Source organism: Pleurodeles waltl, chromosome 9 (assembly GCF_031143425.1).
Source record: "Pleurodeles waltl isolate 20211129_DDA chromosome 9, aPleWal1.hap1.20221129, whole genome shotgun sequence".
NCBI classification, from domain to species: domain Eukaryota; kingdom Metazoa; phylum Chordata; class Amphibia; order Caudata; family Salamandridae; genus Pleurodeles; species Pleurodeles waltl.
The window spans coordinates 402,505,612-402,529,079 of record NC_090448.1 but is presented as its reverse complement, the minus strand read 5'-3'; the positions used below and the strand labels follow the sequence as shown (position 1 = coordinate 402,529,079).

Here is a 23,468-nt window from a genome sequence, read left to right as displayed (position 1 = left end):
CTTTTCTCTATACTGTGCAAGTGGAAACCAACTGTGCCAATCTTTAATATTTTGCACATCTGCTTCCACTTGCTACAAAGGAAAAAATGCGAAAGCTAACTGAAAATCATAGTACAATCCACAAACCGACGTGTGGAAGGTCAATTTGTGGTTCTCCTTGAACGATGCTTTGTTGGCCTGGGGGAACCACATGACATGTACAAAATGTGACTTGCTGTGCTATTGGTTACCAGTGAAATGCATCTAATTTTTTTGCCTAAATTTACTCTATAAGCTAATTGGGAAAAGTCTGACTTTCAACGTTTCGCAGTTCAACAATTGTATTCAAACTTAGGCATGCAAGCAACGTTTCAGGAACCGATTCTAAAAAAAAAAAGAAATCTCAAACCATCATCCAGCCATCTATCTCCATTCAGCAAAACTTTGAATAAATGGCATAATAACACATTAAAAGAAGGACGCGCTTTGTACCAGAGCTTGTTGTGCCCTGGTCAAACGGTGAAGGAGAAAACATAAAATAGGAAGAAAAAATCTTCACACAGACAAGTCTAGTAAAATATTTTTTTATTGAAAATGCATTGCAAACACAAAAAAGGAATGCTTCGGTAATCACTTCGCACAGTAACAACATTGAAAGAGGAAGATAAAACGTCAATTTAAATAATCTACACGGTATAACAAAAATAACTTAACAGAAGAAAATACAAAAAATTCAGTGTTTTGAGTCTTCCATCTTCTTTCTAGTCTGTAGATTTCACGTTTTACAATGGTCAGCTTGTCATAATGAGAGGGAGCTTTGAGAGACAGAGAACATTGTAAGTGTTGAAATCGTGACTGGTGTAGCCTTCATCGTGAAAGTACAGTTGTCTTGTCTAACTCTTAAGTTAGATAATTACATTTCCAACTAAAAATACGACAGGCCCAATATTAGCAGAGTCAGTAAAAATAGCGAATACTTCTTTCTGTGTTGTGCAAGTACCCTGCAAAAAAAGAAAACAAAAAAAAAACCAAAAACAGTATGATGCCATAACCTGGGGCAGGCAAACCATGCTGTGCAACTGGCCTGGGCATTTGATGTCATATTCTCATTGTGTGGAAATGGTTAATGTGGCCAGCCAAAGGACTCGTGGGCAGGCGTTGATGGAACATCATCGTTCTGGGCTCAAACTTTCAGCACTACATCAACGGCCTGGGTGCACGGCAAGCAGCTTTCTCAGCTTTCTCAGGTGGACCTAGCAGCTAGACATCTATTCTTCAGATGTTTCAAAGATTGGCAAGTGGTATACCACCCCATCTCCAGCTCCGACCTCCGTGAGTCATGTTGCACATTGTGGACCTCTTATTTAGGATCCATAAAGCTAGACAAGGTCTTCAGCCCTGGTTCACGATCACACCTACTCAATGTCCTATGTGAAATCCACCCTTTTGCTGTGACCGAAATGTTCAATGTACACAATCTGACACACTTCCCGCCTACCGGGACCTGAAAATACCTGCCTGCCACCCACCTCTGGAAGAGTCAGACATGCACCCTGTGACGCATCCATCTTAGCTTTAACTTTAGCAGCCATTTCCAGATGCAAAAATGTCCAAAGGCCTTCTAACTGAGGGCTGGGTATGTTAATTAAGGTCTCAAACACAGCCCTTCGTCAAGGCCTCAAAGGATGTGCGCCTGCATGTGCATGTTTTGGTACTGGCAATGATACCAGACTTAGAAGTGGACACACTCCTAACGTCAGTCAAGCCCGGACGGCACTCGTGTTCAGTGCTACCTTTGCCTGTAGAGTTTGTGACTAATTTAAAACACCTGATTCCCCACCCCAACCCCCCAAAATAAGGCTGAGATTTCAGTGCGCCAAAAAACCTGCCTCAATTCAGTGAGGAGGGACTAGCGAAGGGCACGTAGACAACACTGTGTGGGTCCTACTTGGCACAGCAGTAACGTGGCAGCCCAGGACCGAGAGTCACCGACAGATCCTTGTGTGTGTGGGGGGGCAGGGGCAGCAGTGAGCTTTGCAGGTGCTAGTTTACATGTAACCGGAAGAGCTGTGCAGGGATTCTAGACTAGGAAAAGAACGCAGTGGAACAACAGGGTGCTGCAAGTTAGGATTGAGATGTGTTGCTGGAGCGCTATGGCCCTTCACATTGTTTCCATCAGAGTACATTGTTTTTATGCAGTTTACTCCATAGTTATTAAAGTTGTAGTGAAATAATTGTGCCAGCAAATCTAACCGGCAAATGAAACATAAAAAAATCAAATTCTCCCTTATAGTAATTTGTACACTCACACTACAGTCAAATGCAGCCTCAGGCCAAGTACTTTACATTGACTCATGTCCACAGCTTCAGGCGTGCTCTTTGGAGAATGTCTGTATTATTGTGTGTTGAGACCTAATCAAGGCAAAGTAGAGAAATTCAGGCATCCCACGCATGCTAGTTTCAAACTTGCTAGCGAGGTGTTAAAAGCCACCTACCCTCATGAGAAAACCCTCTAATTCGTGCCAATCTAGCCCATCTCTTTAACCTGGATTTGTAGAATTGTACATTTTGAAAGGTTCTGGTCATTTATAGTCGGCACCGGCCCCTGAGCACATTGTGGCTGAACATATATATATAGGAAGAAGACGGGCTGGGACTTGTTTGTGCTAAAATTCAAAGAACATCTAGTGGAAAGACTGATGGAGACAAGGTTTCCCTTCCTCCAGGTCCACTGGTACATTATTTGGTTGATAACAGTGTGGTGGGAGATACAGATATGGCCTAGTTCCAATCCACTGGCTACAACTTTACACACTAGTCTACCCACATGGTTCCCCACCCAATGCCCCCCCACTCCTACATCCTCGAGCAGTGCAATCAACTTTCAAGCGCAGGCACCAGCACGACTGGTTTGTGGCCAAGAGATTCCAATCTGAATTCTTCGGCTGATGGAAGTAGTTACTTTACCCAGATGAATTCTAATTCCACCAAGCATCCAAGAGAACCAATGTGTCTTCAAGAGGTTCACAGAGCTTTTATAACAAAAGGGGTGGAGAAAACACACCATCAGGCCTATTAATCCGTTAACTACCAGCAACTTTTCTCATAATCCTTCCCCACACCCCCCCACCCCCCAAACACACATCCCTCCCTCCCAAGTCAAAGGCTGCTGGCTGGCTCCATCTGGAAGGCAAACATTCATGGTCCAAGAGTTTCAAAGGTGCCATCATAAGGGTACAGATGTTGGTGCCTCAGCCTGCAAACCCACCAAGGAAGGGGGGAGTGGTGTGCCAGTGGCTAACTGAAGAGAGGATCTGGTGTTCTGGCGGGAGGCCGCTACTGCTGGGCGGATGAGAGGTGGTGGCGGCTGATTGGGTGAAGGTCGGGGCTGGAGGAAGCGGCCCTGTTGGAGAGGTGGAGGTTGGCGAAGTAGCGTTGGGGCTGTAGGCAGAGTTGGTCTTAGGAGCGGTGGTGGCTGTGACAGGGAATTGTTAGCCGCGGCAGCAGCATTGGGTGTTACAGCAGAAGATGAAGGCGTGGTCTGGGCAGACGTTTTTGTTACAGCGGTGATCTGCACCTGGTGAGAAAAAGAGACACACTAAACACAAAGAATGCACTCTGTTTCACCAACACAGCTGTTTCATGAATACACACCGCAAAGTACCACGTGAAAGCAGTCTGTAACCTGAATGTAGAGGCTAAAATGGTAAACAGTCTACAACAAAGGCAGAGAAAGGTGAGCTTTGATACTGTAATTTGAAATAATCTTGGTCAGCACAGGATGAGATGGCATGATCTAGAAAGAATATATCAGCAGAAGCCAGAAAGGCATGAATGATCAACAGTCTCTCCTATAATTGAATTTCCATTCATCTGCAACTGTGATGAAAGCTAAGACCCTGTTTGCAGGTCGCCAAGACCACAGCGCTCCAGATGATAACCAGGGGCACTTAATGCAAAAGAAGACGCCCAACAATTGGATTTCGGTCAGTGACTCAAAAACCAAGCTCATGGTTAGTGAGGGCATAATTCTGTCATACTCTATGGCGGTGCAACAGGATCCTACAACCCTGGAATCAGGTAGCGGAAAAGTTACACTTAGTGATGGGTACTCCCTGTCCACTCTCTACAGCAATTGTGCTACTGGGGATTTTGGACCACTCTAACAAATATCGTATTATACTTCGAAATCTCAATGTGGTCTTGGGGATTGCCAGACACAATAATGATAGAAAATGGGGATGTTACATGAGGGCTAGATAAGGGACATGGATGGGAGCACAGAGGCAAAAGACATACTTACTGAAAGCCAAGAGTGTCCCAAAAAACGTATTGGATACATAGCATCGGATTACTGGTTACTCTTGTGGTTAACATGTTGCATGTAATGTGGGCTGAACCTGTTTCAAGCACCAGGTGTGTTTATGTTTACAGTAATCCCCGTTTCATGGAGTGGAGATGAACTCCGAGTTTTGCTTCTTCTTTTGATGTATATTTTAAAAACTCAAAATCCAATAAAAAGAATATATAAAACCTGTTATTTGCAACATAACATCTGTGTTATAGCCACATTTGGAAGACAACGCCACACTAGGGCCCATAGTTATACTTTTTAGCGCCGCATTTGCGGCATTTTTTGACACAAAAGCAGCGCAAACTCACAAAATACAATTGGGGCATATTTATACTCTGTTTGCGCCGAATGTGCGTCAAAATTTTTGACGCACAATCGGCGCAAACCCTGCCCCATATTTATACTTTGACGTCCGACCCCGCGGGCGTCAAAGTTCCACCATGTGTGTCATTTTTTGGAAGGGGGAACCAGCCTTGCGTTAATTATATGCAAGGTAGGCGTTCCCTTCCAAAAAATGACTTTAAGGCCTGTGCCCCATATTTATACTGTGACATCATTTTGACGCACAGGAGGGGCAGGCCTTAAAAAACGGCGCCCAGCCTGATGGGCGCCGTTGTTTAACGCCTGGGTCAGGGCAGGCGTTAAGGGACCTGTGGGCTCGGAAGGAGCCCAGAGGTGCCCTCCCATGCCCCCAGGGACACCCCCGGCCACCCTTGCCCACTCCAGGAGGACACCCAAGGATGGAGGGACCTATCCCAGGGAAGTAGAGGTAAGTTGGGGTAAGTATTTTTTTTCGTATTTTCTTTGTGGCATGGGGGGCCTGATTTGTGCCCCCCTACATGCCACTATGCCCAATGGCCATGCCCAGGGGACATAAGTCCCCTGGGCATGGCCATTGGGCAAGGGGGCATGACTCCTGTCTTTGCTAAGACAGGAGTCATTTCAATGGGGGTTGGGCATAAACAAAAATGGCGCAAACCGGGTTGAGGCCTGAATTTTGACTCAGACCTGACTTGCCCCATTTTTTGATGCCCAACCTCCATTTTCCCCTACGCCGGCGCTGCCTGGTGTGACGGCTAACGTCATTCAATAAATAAGGCGCCTGCATGGTGCTTTGGAATGGCGTTAGCCGGCGGTAAAATTTTTGCAACGCAGTTGTGCGTCAAAAAGTACAAATATGGGCCAATTGTATTTTGTAAATTTGCGCTGATTTTGCGTCAAAAAACGACGCAACATGCGGCATTAAAAAAGTATAAATATGGGCCTAGGAGTCTAAATATCGCCAGAATAAAGACAAAATATAGTAAGAAATTCAAGAAGGCAAGCCTTCGATAATGTTCTCAGGATCTGCAGCAAAATGGACATCAGATCAGTACTGACTCTTACAACTGGGGAAAAAAAAGCTGAAGACACCACTCTTGAAGGAACACTAACCCCGGCCATCTATTATTTAACGTTTCCCAAACTAATGTTTCCTCCCGGGGCCATACCCTGTTTTCAGCGTTCCTTTGTATTTGAGCTTGGTTTGCGCTCTCTAAAAGTACCAACACATACACACAGGTTTTCCATGTTGTCCTCAAACACACCAGAAATACTCTCCCAAGCTGAACCTGGAGGGTCTGACCTCTAACTTTTAAGTTCTTCAGATCTTACATTCCGAAAGTCATCTGCCCTAGTTTTGGTTTACTTGGAACACTTAGGGCCCGATTTCAGTAAAGTGGTGCTGCACCCAGTGCAGTGCCACTTTTCTTGCGCCCTTTAGTGCCCCCCTAACGTCAACATCTGTGCACCATCTAGTTGGGGAACTAGCGTCAACATTTTTGATGCTAGTTCGGAGCTTTGAAGGATTAGCGTAAAAAGGGTTGACACTAATCCTGCAAAGCCCATTGTAAACAATGGTGTGCCTTCTTTTAACGCCTGCGCTGAGCAGACAAACAGTGGCGAAAAAAATGACACAAAGAAATCTCAGATTTCTTTGCGCCATTTTTTCAGCCCCCCTAATGGGGGAACAGCCCTTTGCATACATTATGCCTGGTGCAGGCATAATGTAGAGCAAAGGGTTACAAAGTGGCGCAATGCATGCACTGCGTCACTGTGTAAATTTGGCCTGGTGATTTTGGCCTCACTGAGCCACATTAGCGTAAAACAAATGATGCTAATGTGGCGCAAGGAGGCGCTAGGGGCTCTTAAATCTTCCCCTTAGTCTCACCACATTAAGACATCTGCCCACTAAGAGATTTTGCAAGTCAGGGAAAATAGAATTGTAAACTCTCTCTCCACGTCTTGGTTCGAGTAAAGCCTCTTCTTTACCCACCAGGGTGTGAAGGAACACACATGGCCAGACTGAGGAAGCTTAAAACTTCTAGGAGGCATTTAGCCCCCACTGTACTTAATGAACAATATTTTATGGGCACCAAGGCCCATTTTTATACTTTTTTAGTGCTGCATTTGCATAATTTTTTGACACAAAAGCGGCGCACGCAAACTTACAAAATACAATTATATTTTGTAAGTTTGCGCCGCTTTTGCGTAAAAAATGGCGCAAACACGGTGCTAAAAAAGTATACATATGTGCCTAAATTCCAAGTGGCTGGCGACAATTCAGGTCAGTGTTTGCTATAAGAATCTTATACTTGTTTCTTGCCTTTTATACCACTGTGTCCTCTGCAGCAATATCAATAGCAGGTAAGAAAACTAGCAAAGAAAATGTTCCGTTCTCTCTAAGCACCAGTTTGTAGAGTGTAAGACTGTAGATTCATAAGCTCTCCATATCCTCCTATTTAGTGTTGGACTCAGATGTTTGCAAACTGTTTTTTTGTTAAGACTTTTTTCAATTCATGAGATGTGATTTGAATCCTCTCTTAATGGACAATGTGCATGGGCACCAACTCCATTTCAGATTGTTTTTCACATAACAGTTGAGAGTGTATGAGGTGTCCTATCTGTGTAGCATGGAGTACTATGCTTATTATGCAGTGTGTATTAATTATTAAAAGATCTGCAATCAATACAGGCTTATGGGGTGAATTTACAGAACTACGAACAGAGGCTTGCAGGGTAAGTAATATTTTTAGATTAAAGCACATGGTTGTTGGGCTGTAGCTACACATGCTCTACATAGACTATAAAGTAACAAGGTCCTTAGAAATGTCTGGTAAGCCATAGCCTGCAGGTGGGCAATGATGTCCACACAGTAGTCCTAAGTAAAGGTGTGTGGTGTTGACCAGGTGGCTGTGTTGCAGATATCTGCTGAGGTGGGGGGTGGGTGATCCCTATGAAAACTATGGTTGTCCCTTCCTATGGGTGGTGTGTGTCCTGGGCAGCACAGGTATGACCCTCTTTGGTTTGTGGCAGGGTTGGATGCACTGTACTTTACAGATGGGATGACCTCTCTGAGTCCTTGCAAAGACAACAGAGCTGATCAGACTTATGAAAGAGCTTGGTCATTTTGATGTAATAGGTCCAAGCTCTTTTGACATCTAACATATGTAGGACTCTCTCTCCATTACTGAATCAAGCTGTGGAAAAGTCTGAATAAAGTGACACAATGATACTACATTGGAGAGGAACATAGGAATGGCTTCAAAGAACAATCCTATCCTTGTGAACCTGGATGGAAGGTTCTTGTAATTTGAGCGCTTGTAGCTCATTAGTAGTTCTGAGGCAAATAATGGCTACCAGAAAGGCACCTTCCATGAAAGGAACTGTAGGGGACATGACTGTTGAGGTTCAGAGGGTTGTCTCATGTGGACTACATTGAGGATCCACATGGGGTCAAAAGTATTCCGAGAGGTATGACCCTCTTTAAACCCTCTATGTCAATTGGATCCTAAATAGAGATGAATGTTGTTTGTTTTGCACATATAATGCAAAAGCACTCAAGTGTGGGCATACTGATGTGTATACAAGGCCAGACTTATGGTAGCAAATGATGTTCTGGAAGTTATGCTTTAGGGGGCTCTAAGTCTTTGGAAATACAGTGGTGAACATACTTTTTACCGCTTCTCGCAGAATGGTCATACATTACTGAGGGAGCCCAAATCTTAACACCTCAGGTGACAGATTGCTAGGTTAAGCTGTCTGGGATATGGGTATCTGATTTGGCCTTGGCTCTCCATGAGAAGGTTCAGTCTGTGCGGGAGCTTCTTGTGAAGGGTGATGAACATCTCCAAGAGCATGGAGTACCAGGGTTGCTGGCTCAAGTGGAAGTCAAGGATGCCCAAAGGTTGTGGGTGTGGGTACCTGGAGGCACAGTTTGGACATTTTGCATTTTGGAGGGTGGCAAATAGGTCTGTTTGCTGAGTGCCCCAACACTGAAAGTATCTGTGTAGGACTTGTAGTGGAGTTCCCACTCGTGGACTTGTTTATGCATCCTGTCCACCCCCAGAAGATGTTCCACTCAAGGTTATATGTTGTGGCAAATAGCTGAATGCTAAATCACCAGCACTAGTGTGGATAAGTGGGTATTGTGTGTGCCACTCTGCTTCAGGAGGTAGTACATGGCAGCCATTTAGTCCATGTGGAGGAGGACTACCTGCCCCCAAATGATCTGCTAGTAATTTCTGGTGGATTATGTCCTGCATAAAGGTGTTGCTGTCCACTAAAAAGCAGAACTCAGTGAGCATTGGCCTTTACCAACACTAGATCACTAGGCATGCCTCTAGACAAGGAGGTCCAGCATAGGGCCCAGAAGCAGGATCCCTGACAAATTTTCAGGAGAACTACTGATATGTAAATGAGATGAACTCAGATTCAGCCTATGCAAATGTACCTTATGGAGACAGTCTGAAAATCCAGCACGATCAGGCTCTGCAAGGCTTGATAATCCTGAAATAACCGTGATCTGTGAATGCCCTAAAGTCCAGGGTGGTATTAAGAAAAGCATCACAAGTGCTCACAAGACTAAAGACTTAGAAAGATATAATTTCATTTAGCACAGACTACCAGTTTTATGGTGATATAATTTGCTGCTATTCCAAGACCACATGAGCCTACAGGCTGTGACATTTTTTTCAGCTTTCCTGGCATGACAAAAATTTAAATAGTCATAGTGGTAAAACACTGACACAATCCTAGTTGGCACTGGACTAACAGGTAATTCTTTCCAGTCTGTGTCTATGAAGAATTGTTCTTGGCAGGTTTCTCAAACTCGTGAGCTACTGGTACTGCACCAGCCTACGCTTCAAAACAGTGAGACAAAAATGTGTGTATTTCACAATTTATAAGCCGATGTTTGAAGAAAAATTGTTCCATTTCCAAAATATATTTAAAGTGGATTTTTGAGTGATAAAGCATGAGGTGAGTTGGGGTTACTTAGTGCTGTTACTTTGATGCCAGAGGCATTCCAGCTATGGTCTTCATGTATTAACCGTGGAGAGGCATTCCAAATTGATAAACCATTTTTAGGTCGAGCATAGCAGCCCACAAGCGCTGCTCTTCTCGACATGTTGTAATCTATTCTGTGGGCTTTAACCACGTCGATCTCACGCCCATCACTTTCATTCGTTCCTGGGCCAGCCTTTCAAAAATCCCTTAATGTCGTTAGTAAATGCTTTATGTTTGTCTTGCCCCGAGGCTGTTTTGTTACCATCCTGGACACTGACCCTGTTACATGGATTATTGCATCAGACATATACGTGAGTGTGGCACACTATTTTTTCTTCAGGCTCATGGCGGTATGTTGTTTCTTCCTCGTTTTTCGTCATCTTGCAGTTTCTCTGCTATGTCTGCGGGGTCTTTTTAATTTTGTTTTTTTTGCAGTTTTATGCAGCACAAACTCAACACAAAGACATTGGAGCACTTTACATGAGCATTGGTTACATTACACCAGAACACATTCATTTTTGGTAGCAAGAGGAGATTAAGTGATTTGCCCAGAATCACAGGATATTGAGCTTGTGCGGAGACTCGAACCGTGTGCCCCAGCTCCAAAGTCAGCAGCTCTGGCCCTTAGCCATATCCTGCCTCCTAGGGTCCTTTGTCTGGTGCGTGTTGGGACAGTCTGGCAATAATTTTGTTTTATTTATATATATATATATATATATATATATATATATATATATATATATATATATATATATATAGTGCTTTGTAATACAGGTTCTGCCATTTCATAGCGCTGTAAAGCAGGTGCCATTCTTAACAAAATTGCTAGAATTCATTTGCCGCAACCTTGCAGAGATGAAGCAGTGAAAAGCTATGTCAGGATTGTAATCTGTGACATTCTCGTTTGGTCAAGACCTCTGCATTAACCAACTGACTTGAGTAGAGCTTAATACCAGGTGAAAACACGTGTTCTTGATAACCTCCAGAGGGCCACCAACCAAGTACATAGGTTAGTTATAGGCAAGAACATGGCAAAAGGTGTTGTCTCCAAAATGGTGGAAAAGGAGTCGTGACTCCAGGCCCAGGCACTTCACGGCCTCAAGTTTAATAGCAAAAATCGAGTTCAGTTAGCACCAACTCGATACAAAGATATTATAGTGCTTTACATGAGCACCAGTTATGTCACACAAGTACCCATACATTTTTGGTAGCTAGGGGAGATTAAGTGATATGCCCAGAATCACAAGATGTTGAGCCGGCACAGAGACTCAAACGTGTTCCCCAGGTCCAAAATCAGAAGCTCTGTCCCTCACACCATATCCTCTCCCCTAGAGTTCTTTGTATGATGCGTGTTGGAGCAGTCTGGGAATAACTCTTTTTATATAGTCCTTGGTAATACAGGTCCAGCCATTTCATAGTGCTGCAAAGCAGGTGTCATTCTTAACAAAATCGCTATAATTCACTTGGATCGACCTTGCAAAGATGAACAGGTGAAAAAGCTGAGCCAGGATTGTAATCTGTGACATTCGCGTTCTGTCAAGACCTCTGCAGTGGGTGCATTAACCAACTAACTTGAGTAGAGCTTAACACTAGGTGATAGCACTTGCTCTTGATAACCTCCAGAGGGTCACCAACCAAGCACATAGGTTAGTTCTAGGAAAGAAGATGGCAAAAGGTGTTGTCTCGAATATGGTGGGAAAGTAGCTGTGACTCCAGACCCAAGCACTTCACAGCAACAAGCTTAATAGCAACAAACATCTAGCCTTTGGATGTAAATTGGGTTCTTCAAAGAGAGTTGTTAGAAGAGGCAGTCATTTCCCTAACCCTGTCAGGCAAAGAAGCTAACACAAGGGTGCCACAGTGAGAGGAGCCGCATATCAGAGCACAAAAGTGGAGCAAACTATCACTTCCTCCTCTCGGAATTCACTGGTGTTATGGCTTTGACAGTCCCTCACAGCTACTGTGACCTTGCAGATGGCACTTCCGGAAGCGCTGTATAAAACAGCACTCAAAAAGCACAACTTCCTGCTTGAAGAGACCCCACCTCGAATACTTCCCCAGTCACTTTCACAGATGCAGAGCACTTCCCCATCACCCTCTGGATTCCTATGTATAATGATCCACGCATCGTCTGTCACAATCCAGTAATGTTTAACCTGCTCACCTCTCTTCCAACCCCAGGCTTCATGTAACCACTCCACTAAGTTCCCATGCATCATTTGATGTAAACTCTATGCATTATTTCTGATTCCTGTGGTTACCAAGTACATGAAAAATCAAGACAATATCTTTCTGACCCTATCATGTGGTACTTTTCTTACTCCTGCTTCTACTGGTGTACCTCTCAGTGCTTCACCACGCCTCCCAGTGTCTATAGGAATGTACACGTGTTTGTTTATATGGGTACACACCCCAAGGACTACATCTCAAAGTCAGTCCTGGACAGCAAAGACTCCATGAGCAAGAGATGTTTAAACAGGGGAACTGATGTTTCACAAACTGTGGCCACAAGGACCAGCCAGTGCTTGTACTTATGTAACCCAAATGTGTTGTTGTGACCCAAGACTTTTTTTTTGTACAAGACAACAAAGAAAGACTACAAATAGATGATGTGACGAGTCCAGATTTGTCACTGGCACAACATTGATAGCTTATTATAATATGGCTCGCACAGGGTGTCCGTGGAAAGACCCCAGACCATTGAAATTGTGTACATCAAGTGGGTTTTTTACATAACTGCAGCACACATTTCGTTCACATTACAAATATTTGAAATTTGAGGTCCCGGTGTTTAACTGAAGGTAACCTAAATATGGGCTAAGGTAGCCCACAGGCCTAATGTGTCTTCAGCAAAGCCTGGTGTGGCAGCAAGGATTACATGTTTGATTCCCAGAGAGGCTAGTCTGGCCTTTCATTATCCAGGGTGATACCACCCGAGTCTTTGAATGATAGATCACACCATCACGGCATGGAAGAGACCCGCTGTCACTCAACTAACACACTGAGCCCAGACTACCACTATCCCAGTTAGTGAGGACTTTCAGAACCCAGAGGAAGGGGTGCCACAGCTTCAGATGACGCCATATAGAAGGCAAAAGTGTGCAAAACAAACTGTGGAAAGAATATATATATGTATTATCTTGTGTCCATCTTGATGTCCGTTCCTTGTCCTGGAGTCATGTCTTGTCATGGTCTTGTGTGTGATGCCATGTGGTTCCTCAGGATTTTGTATGTCAGCTGGAAACAGGAGAAGCTAGTGACGGAATGAGGTGATAAAATCACGCTGCTAGTGGGACAATGCCACATACATGACTTATCGCCTACCTTCTATACTGATTTACATGGTAATAAATGCTTCAACATGTGCATTTGCCTGCCTCGTGCTGTGCACCTCTGTCTTCTCTTCAGGTCACCTATTATCAGGGCCACTGGAATTATGTAGCTATTGGCGGGCACAAGTATGTGGCATTGGTGCTTGAATTATGTGGCTAGAAAGTACAAATTATGTTGCTTAATTCTGCACATTAAATGGCAATATTATTTTGCTGTTTTGTCATTTAACACATAGTAATACTGTCTGAGCAAAGATTTCTCCTTATTAGTAATAGTTTAACCCATGACCACAAGAATCAGCATACACACAAATATTCCTGTCATGTGACCAGGCTATTTCTGGACATCTTCTTTGACTTTAAGAGAGGTCAGAGCTGAGTCACTACCTGAAAGGGACATGACTGTCTTAGCTTATTCTCATTGTGTGTTCTACGACCACATATGAGAAGTACACTAATGCTGTATGCTTTATATTTGTTGCATTTTGGGAATGCACAAGTTTCCCTTCAGAGGTTATATGGTCTAACTAAGTCTTGTAGGGTAAAGAAGGTGCCTTATGGAGTTACCTAGTGGCTAGGTGAAATTATTGCTAATTTACCTTAAAACCCTGTATGGGAACTACACCATTGGCACAGTTCTGTTTTGCACGAAGAGCTGAAAATTGCACCGCTCCCTGGCCCAGCTTTTCCAACAGAACGCCCATTGAATGACAGGGCTAAATTAATTCTTACCTGGTTTGTACCTGCCTGTAATGACACAGACAAGCTAAGAACAATGGAGCGGAATGTGCCTCACCATGTCTCAGAATATTGCATTCAATATTACAATTCACACAGAGCAGCTTTCCAGCTGGAAAAGATCTCGGTCATTTCTCGTTTACCGATGTGCCACTCAACCAAACTGTGTCAAACCGGAAAGGGGACCAAGCATCAGTGTGATATAAAACTAGGCACCACCTGCAGTATCCAGTGCCACAACAGTTATGTGGGGTCCTCGAGGAGGCACAAATTGCAGACCTTGCGCAAATCCCTCTGCACAAACGTACGGTGGCAGTTGGGCTGGAACCTAAAAGATTATGTTACTCACCCTTTAAGCATCTATTCGCGGAAAGTAGTGGTGTAGATTCAGAAGCTCTGCATACTGCTACCATCTAGTGTTGGGTATGGAGTGGGTCAAGTTATTTTTCTTCTAAGAAGTGTTTCGAGGCACAAGATAGAGGGGGTGATTCTGACATTGACGGGCGGCGGAGGCCGCCCGCCAATGTTCCCCCGTCAAAATACCGCTCCGCGGTCACAAAACCGCTGAGGGTATTTTGAGATTTGCCCTGGGCTGGCGGGCGGCCGCCAAAAGGCCGCCCGCCAGCCCAGGGCAAATCTACCTTCCCACGAGGACGCCGGCTCCGAATGGAGCCGGCGTAGTGGGAAGGTGCGACGGGTGCTGTTGCACCCGTCGCGTATTTCAGTGTCTGCAAAGCAGACACTGAAATACCTTGCGGGGCCCTCTTACGGGGGCCCCTCGGCACCCCCTACCGCCATCCTGTTCCTGGCGGGAGACCCGCCAGGAACAGGATGGCGGTAGGGGGTGTCAGAATCCCCATGGCGGCGGAGCGCCCTCCGCCGCCATGGAGGATTCCCCCGAGCAGCGGAAAGTCGGCGGGGGACCGCCGACTTTCCACTTCTTACCGCGGCTGAACCGCCGCCGTCAGAATGCTCGTGGGAGCACCGCTAGCCTGTTGGCGGTGCTCCCGTGGTCGGTGGCCCTGGCGGCCACCGGCCGCCAGGGTCAGAATGACCCCCAGAGTGTCTCCTCCTCTCGGCGATATCATGCATGGGCATAGACTCCTTTGTTACACTGTTTTCCCACATGCGGGTGAGAAAAGGAGTAAAAGGAATGAATAAGAAAAGAGATCAATGGAAAGTGTAACTACATATGTACAAATATATACAAGTATAATGCAACTGCAACGGCCACAAGCGCCTGGGGAGGAGGGAGGATTCATGTGAGTCGACAGCACTACATGCCACCAACAGATGCTTACAGGGTAAGTAACATAATCCATTTGATGGCATGTGTGGCTTAGATACACATGCTCTGCATAAACTGTAAAGGTGTCCCTCCATGTAAGCGGTGGCTTGCAGATGACTGGAAAGGTAAATGCAGCACTGCCTGACCTACACTGGCTTGTTGGTGTGCTAAAACATCCACAGTAATGTTTTGTGAAGGTGTGTAGTGTAGATGATGCAGCTGCCTAACAAATGTCAGCTGTGGGACTATTTTCAGGGAAGGCCAATGTAGCTCCCTTTTTTAAGTAGAGTGAGCTCTGGGAGCTGGGGTACAGGTTGTTTGACCTTAATGTAGCAAATTTGTATGCATTTGACTATCCACCTGGCTATGCCTGATTTGTTTATTGGGTTGCCTTTGTGAGGTGGGGAAAGGCTACAAATACTTGTTTGGGCTTCATAAAGACTTTAGTTCAGTCTTTATATGACATGAGTGCTCTCAGTGTGTGAAGTGCTCTTTCTGCAAAGGAGTCTTGTTGTGGGAAGAAAATTGATAGCTAAATAGCCACAAGGCCCTGGACTGGCTCACCCCCTTCCTCTCCGAAAGAACCCAAAGAGTTCCCCTCCCTCCTTTCCAGTCTACAGCCACCAAGATCATCTGTGGGGTCCCCCAAGGATCCTCCCTCAGTCCCACCCTCTTCAAAATCTACATGGCTCCCCTCGCCAAAATCCTCCGTCCCCACGGCATCACCATCATTTCATACGCTGACGACACCCAGCTCATCATCTCCCTCACCAGGAACCCAGCCACCGCCAACATTAACCTGCACGCCGGACTCCTCGACATCGCCAAATGGATGACAACAAGTCAACTCAAATTGAACTCAAACAAAACAGAGATCATCATCTTCGGCCCCAACAAGACAGCATGGAACGACTCATGGTGGCCCACCACTCTCAGGCCACCCCCTAAACCCACCACCCACGCACGCAACCATGGCATCATACTGGACTCATCCCTCTCCATGACCCAACAAATCAACACCATATCATCCTCCTGCTTCAATACCCTTCGCATGCTACGCAAGACTTTCAAATGGATACCTTTAGAAACAAGAACAGTCACCCACGCCCTCATTAGCAGTAGACTGGACTACGACAACACCCTCTACGCAGGGACCACAGCCAAGCTTCAAAGAAAACTCCAGCGAATCCAGAACGCAGCTGCACGTCTCATCCTCAACCTCCCTCACCACGAACACATATCCACCCACCTCAGATCCCTACACTGGTTGCCCATCAACAAAAGGATCATTTTCAAAGTCCTCGTCCACGCTCACAAAGCCCTCCACGACACTGGACCGGTCTACCTCAACGAACGAGTAAACTTCCACATAGCAACTCGCCAGCTCCGCTCCGCCGACCTCGCCTTCGCTACAGTCCCCTGCATCCAGAGCACCACCTCCGGTGGCAGATCCTTCTCCCACCTCGCTGCCAAAACCTGGAACTCCCTCCCCACCAACCTACGCAAGTCCCAGGACCTCCTAATCTTCAGAAAGCACCTAAAACATGGCTTTTCGGGCAGTAACCGCCCCAACCCCCAAACCCTGTACCAGCACCTTGAGACCCTACCAGGTGAGTAGTGTGCTTAAGAAATTATTTGATTGATTGATTAATAGCCTGATTTAGGTGAGATGAGATTGAGAAATCACCTTAGGTAGAAATTTGGGATTAGTTTGAAGAACTACTTTGTCCCAATGAATTTGGATGAAAGGTTCTTCTAAGGTTAGTGACTGGAGTTCACCAACAAATCGGAGTTAACTGATGGCGACTAGGAAAGCTACCTTTCATGAAAGAAACTGAAGTGTGCATGAGTGAAGTGGCTCAAACGGGGGACCCATGAGTCTAGTGAGTACAATGTTATAGTTCCACATTAGACCTGGGGGTATACTAGGTGGAATGATGCCTTTGAGTCATTCCATGAAAGACTTTATGGCTGGAATTCTGAATAAAGAAATAGGTTGTCTGTTTTGGAAATATGCAGCTACAGCTGCAAGATGAAAGTGACTGGGTGAGATTTGTTTTCTGCAAGAGGAGCAGGTGGTAGACAATTGCTTGTACTGTGGCTTTCATAGGATAAATGCATTTGGGTTGCAGTAGCAAAGAAAATGTTTCCATTTTGCAGCATAATAAGCTCTATTGGGGGGTCCATGGGATTCCTTGAGAATGTTCATACACACTGCAGGCAAAACTTGGGTAGCCAAACTCTATGACCTCAGGAGCCATATTGTAAGGTTGAGCGTCTTGGGTTCTTGGATGCCTGATCTGTCCTTGATTCTGGATGAGGAAGTCTAGCCTGTTGGGGAGCTTCTCGTGTGGGACTACAGAAAGATCCAGGAGTGTGTGAATGAAGGCTGGCGTAGCCAGGTGTGAGCCACAAGGATCTTGGTGAGATGTTTGCCTAATCCTCAGAACCAGAAAAGGAATGAGAGAGAGGGGTGGAAAATCGTAGGCAAATATCCCTGCTAACTCATCCATACAGCGTTGCCCTTAGATAGTGGATGTGGATACCTGGAGGTGAAGTTTGGCCATTTTGTGTTTTCTGCTGTGTCGGAAAGATCTATATGAGGAGTCCCCCACTTTCTGAAGTATGTATGGAGGACTTGCGGGTGGCATTCCCAATTGTGGACTTCTTGCTGCATCCTGCTGAGCAGGTCTGCAAAGTCATTGCCTGTTCCCGGCAGATACTCCACCAGTAGTTCAATGTGATGGTGAAGGGCCCAATCCCATATGGTCCGAGACAGGTGTGATACTTGTGAAGATCTTGCCCCCACCCCGGTTTTGTAAGTAATACAAGGCTGTCAGTCAAGACAAGAACAATCTTGTGAGACAGATGAGGAAGAAAAGCTTTCAGGGCTAGAAATACCACCTGAAGTTCCAGGTAGTTGATGTGTAGGGGAGGGTGTTTGGCATCAGAGAGACCTTGCACTGTCAGTTCTTGGATGTGAGCACCCCAGCCCGTCCAGGATGCATCTGTGGCCAATGTGATGAGGCACAGGTTCTAGAAAAGGCTGTCCGCCCCTTCGGGAGGTTGTTGGGTGTTCCACCACTGCAGAGAATGGTGAGTTTGGCACTCTGACAACACAAAATCTTCCAGATGGCCCTGTGACTGAGACCATTGGTAAGAAAAGACAGACTCTGCTGTACGAGACACATGTGTTGTCTGGTATGGGGAACTATTGGTGATGCAAGAAGCTATCATCCCCAACAGAAGCATAATGGTCCTTAATGTGTAGGATTGGTTTTCCTGTAATTGAGGGATACGTGTCTGCAAACTCTGGATGCGAGCTGGAATGGGGTACGCAAATCTTAACTGTGCGTTCAAAATTACCCCTAGGTAAGGTTGACATTTTAGTTGCTGGAGATGGGATTTGGTAATGTTGAGAGTGAATCCCAGTTTGTGACGGTAATCCACTGTCTTCTCGGTATGTTGTTGACACTGGTGAATTGTACTGGTTTTGATGAGCCATTCATCCAGGTAAGGAAACATGGATGTTCTGCATTTGCATGTGTGCTGTGACTACAGCTAGGCATTTTGTGAACACCCTGGGAGAAGTACCGCCTCCGAAAGGGAAGGACTTTGAAGAACCTTAAGTAATTTTGATATGTAGGGTGAATTAGTATGTGAAAGTAGGCATCCTATAGATCTAGAGCTGCAATGACATCATGAGGAGTGACCATGTGGAAGTGTTCTGAGAGAATGTATTTGTTTAGAGGTTGGAGGTCCAGTGTTGGTCTGAAATCAGGAAGTATAGGGAGTATACTCCTGAGCCTTGGTGTTGTGTAGGAACTGGTTCTATGACCCCTTTGAGAAGAAGGGCTTGGCCCTCTTGCTTGAGAAGGGTTAAATGTTCCTGCAATAGCTTGTGAGTAGGAGGGAGGATATTGGGAGGTTCAGTAATGAGCTCCAGACAATAGCCATGTTGGATAATGGCAAGGCCTCACTGGTCCATGGTAATGGTGTCCCAGTCGGTGTGAAAATGTTAGTCTTCCCCCAACAGGTGTTGGATGATTTGGGGGGAGGGGTGTTGAGTTGTAGGTAGTCACTGCTTGGCTATACAGGAGGAACTGCTTGTTATTGTTACTGGACCCCCTATTGGAGACTCTGAACTAGCCTCTACTGTAAGAAGTCTGTGGTTGTCCGCTTTGTGATGTAAAAGCCTCTGGTGGGGAGGACTTTTATGTCTCCCTGTACCCTGGGCGACGAAAGGAGCCCCTCCGTGTGGGAGTTTGGAGGGCATCCATGGCCATGGCGGTGTCTGAGTCCTTCAAGTTATCAAGTGTATTATCCATCTGTGGTCCAAACAGGTGCTCTTTGTCAAAAGGCATATTCAACACTGCCTGTTGGACCTCAGGCTCCAAGCCGGAACATCGAAGCCAGGCATGCCTTCTTAGAAGGATCCATGTATTAATCCCCCGGGCTGCAGTATCTGCTGCATCGAGGGAGCACCGGATGGGGTTGTTAGTGATGATTTAGCCCTCTGAGACAATTTGTTGTCCCCTTCTCGGTGCCCTTCAGGGAAGTATTGCAGCAGTTAGTCCATCTCATCCCAATGTGCCCGATTAAATCTGGCCAATAGGGCTTGAATATTGGCAATATGCCAATATTTTGTGGTCTGCACCGCCACCCTCTTTCCTGCAGCATCAATTCTTTGGTCTCCTTTTCTGAGGAAGAAGAGTCCCTGATGGCTTGACTGTTAGCTCGCTTACAGGCGGTGGTGGCCACTATAGAATTGGTTGTACCTGTGCCCCGATATAAAGTAAGTCTGAAGGAGCTGCCTTATATTTTTTTGTCTACCCGTAGTGTGATTACCTTGGAGCGCACATGTTCCTTAAATATGCCTTCCACGTGTCTAAGCATGCCAGGGAGCAATGGAAAGTATTGGGTGTCCCTATGCATGGAGGAAAGTGTGACAAACAAAAAGTCTTGTTCTATGGGCTCTATGTGCACCTCTACATAGTGGAATGCACCTGCCCTAGAAACTACCTGCTGATAGGAGGTAGTATCCTCCAGGGGTAGGGGCTAGCAGGGTAGAGATCAGGGTCATTTAATGCAATTGTATAGGGATCGTAAGCATCCCATGGGTCTACATCATCAGGAGGACCCCCTAAACTCCCAGTGTAGGACTGTGGTGACCCCTGAGGTGTGTCCTCCCCTTGTATGGGTGATTGAGGTGGAGAATGGTGGGGTTATAGGGTGGCGGTAGTGAAACAGGAGCAGGTGTTGGAAAAGGCCAGTGTGGTGGGCTAGTAGCCTTGCCTTTTGTCCTCCTTTTTGGAGGGACAGGAACATCCAGGGCCTCCCGAAAAAGGTGTAGCTATAATTCAACTTGTGCCTTCTTGAATCTGGAGTTTGCACTGTCCTATTTTTTCCAGAATAGGTTCGATTAGAGAAGGGCCGGTGGATTCCAAAATTTTCGGTTTCAAAGGCTTCTGTGCCAAAGTTTTGTGCTTCTGGGACTTGGTCGGTGCAAAGCCAAAGCTGCCAGCTGGGTCCCAAGGTTTGGCTCGACACCGAAATGATCTCTTTGGCCCAGCTGGTTAAAGTCGAAGCCAATGTTGTGGCTTTAGCCTTTCCTGCCATTTTCAACACCAAGCTTGAAGGCAGGGTCCAGAGCATGGCTGACTGCCGACATCTACAATAGGCTGGAGGGCCTTTTTGGAGGGTTTCTGTGGGAGAGCAGGGGCCAAAGTGCTCACAGGTTGGGCACAGGAAAGTTCTTGGCTCTCATTGTCAAACTCCGCATCGGACTCTGATCTGTCTGGAATCGAAAGGGCTTCCTTCTCCTGGGTTGTCGGTTCCACCTTAGCACACTCTTCCCCAAAGAGGTCCAGGGTGTCATCCAGCACCTTCTGAGCCATTTCTAGGCGACAAGCCAGTCGATCCCGAAGGGTCTTTTTGAATGAAAAGACTTGCACACATCGCAGTCGGCCTCAGGGTTGTCTGGAGAGAGGTTAACGTTGCACACGAGGTATTGATCAGTGTGCGGGAACTTAGCTTGGCACCAAGGGCAGAAGCGGAATGGAGTTAGTTCCATCAGAGAACCATTCCGGTTGATGCCGGAGCAATATGAAAGGTAGGTTTGAGATGGGTACTGGTGCCCCGAAGGGTGGTAGGTTGAAGGCCAAACCGCCGAAAGCAGAGAGGGTTCTGAGATAGGAGAAGTACGTTGAATGCAATACCGTCAAACTAGAAAAGAGACTGAAAACCGAACTGAGTCGAAAGACGGAGTGAAGGCACACACGTCTGAACTCAATGAAGAGAAAAGAATTTACCATCGGTGTTGACGTTAATGTTCAATATCACCAAGAGGAAGAGAAGAGTCACTTGATCTTGTGATTCGAAACACGTCTTCAAAGAAAAACAACTTGCACCACTCTGGACCCAATACTAGATGGCAGGAGTATGCAGAGCATATATATCTACAGTCACACATGCCATCAAACTGTGGTATTCTCAAACTCCCTTTCCTGCCTCACCTCAGTGCATTTTTCGACCATGTGCTTCTGGTCCCACGGGACTCCCCATCCTGGCTGGAGGGCTTACCAAACTCTAACTTGTCATCTTATTTTGTCTCATGTTAGTCTGCTGTTTCCTGGTCCAACCTTTTGTTTTCTTCCTCAACAATGAACTGTATTTTCCTGAAATTCCTTTAGGGCTTCTCTGTCTTGCTTCCAGCCCCAATGGTGGGGAAAAAAAATCTGAAGGTGGCAACCATGCACCGGAACTTCCAGGGCGCATGTCGTTTATAACAAGAGCGGATGGACTTACGAAATGGTGGTTGACAATGCCAAAGAAAAAGAAGCATTTGCAATGCAATGGGTCTCACGTTTTAAAGCTATTAATGTTGTAAACTCCTAACCGGACTTTTCTTGCCACATAAACGAAAAACGAAAAGTGAAACAGTTTCACATAAGCGAGCCGACGGCTGTCATGAGCACAAAGCAGACACAGAAAAGGAAACAGAAGTTCAATTGCGGTGAAAAATATGGCAAAAGTCGAATTATCCATGTAACCGCCAAAAGTGCAATTATCCACATAACCGGCAAAAGTGCAAATATCCATGTAACAGGGTTGATGTCATGCAAACCAGCGAGATAGCGCTGTGTAGGAAATAAAAAGAAAAAGTAGTCCACAAACCATGCTGAAAACATGGAGCCTCGTATGTTTTCAGTAGTTGGCCGGTGCGCTGGAGGAGGGCTAAACACCAGAAAAGGTAACACGAATGCAAACCTTTCACTAATAAAATCAAGCGAACTTTAAAAGGCAAGCCCACGAACCAACCGAACTGATGGGAATGACATGGGTGTGGTTAAAAGCCCACAAAGAGATTACAGTCAAAGTGCTTTGCATGCTCGACCCTAAAAAAAAAAATCTTGTGTGTTTGTGTGGGGGTGCAGCACAATTCTATATCCAACCACTAGATGGTGGAATGATGCACAACATGTGAATCCAGAAACTGATTAATGCTGAAAACCCTTCCGGCAACCCTTACGAATCAGCCAATGCTTATTTGGTGGGCCAGAAGCAGCTGATGGGTTCAACAGAGCACAAAAAAACTGCTTACAACTAGATACAAATGTTAATATAGATAACTTAGATCATATTTTTGATTGTTCATTTGCCTCTAAAGCAGTGCTTCCCAACCTTTTGACTTCTGTGGGCCCCCACTTTATTATTATTGGAGGCAGGGGACCCTCACTGAATCTTTACTGTAATCAGGGGACCCCCCCACTGAATCCTTACTGAAAGATGGTGACCTAATCTTTTAACAGTATTTAGTTTTCTAAGCAGTCACAGACCCCCTGAGGAGGCTTCACGGACCCCAGGGGTCCTCATACCACAGGGTTGGGAACCACTGCTCTAAAGCATTTACTACAAGCACATTGGGAGAGATGCACTCAGTATCTTCTTAGGGCTCCACCAGACACCATGAAGAAAAGAACACACTAAATGAAAAAGACAAGGAAATAAAGAGCAAAACAGGAAAAAGGACTACAGCTGAGAGTTGGGCACAGGTACAGGAAACAGAAAGGAACAGTGAGTAAGAGCAAAAGAGGCAGAGGGCTATTATACATGAACTAGAGCAGGGAAGGACTGAGGGATGAAGTTCTGAAACTGGTAAGAACACTGCAAATAAAGAGCAAAAGGGGACCCCTTGGAGCAAGAATAACAAGCAACAGTATATGTTTTACAACCAGGAAACATGAAGCACCAAAAAAAGCCATAACACTGGGGTTGGGGCAGAACAAAAAAAAAATCACCAAGGAGAATTGGGATTAAAAACCAGGAGAAACAGATCTGAATCAGAAATAAGCACCAAGGAAAAGAGGAATGGAATAGATTAAGGGAATCATGAAAAATGCTGAATGTCTCAAACAGGACAACTCTTTATGAACGCTTGCTTGGCTGCTGG

General features: G+C 45.6%; 1 protein-coding gene across 9 annotated transcripts in view; it reads right to left on the bottom strand.

The window, feature by feature from the left end:
* Positions 1-553: 553 nt before the first annotated feature.
* The window catches only part of RCOR2 (REST corepressor 2), a 164,576-nt gene continuing 141,661 nt past the window's right edge, over positions 554-23,468 (bottom strand). For all 9 annotated transcript variants that reach the window (XM_069207125.1, XM_069207121.1, XM_069207120.1 and 6 more), the window contains exon 13: positions 554-3,556. In XM_069207125.1, coding sequence (XP_069063226.1) covers positions 3,206-3,556 — 351 coding nt within the window. In that variant the 3' untranslated portion in view covers positions 554-3,205. The remainder of the gene's footprint in view (positions 3,557-23,468) is intronic.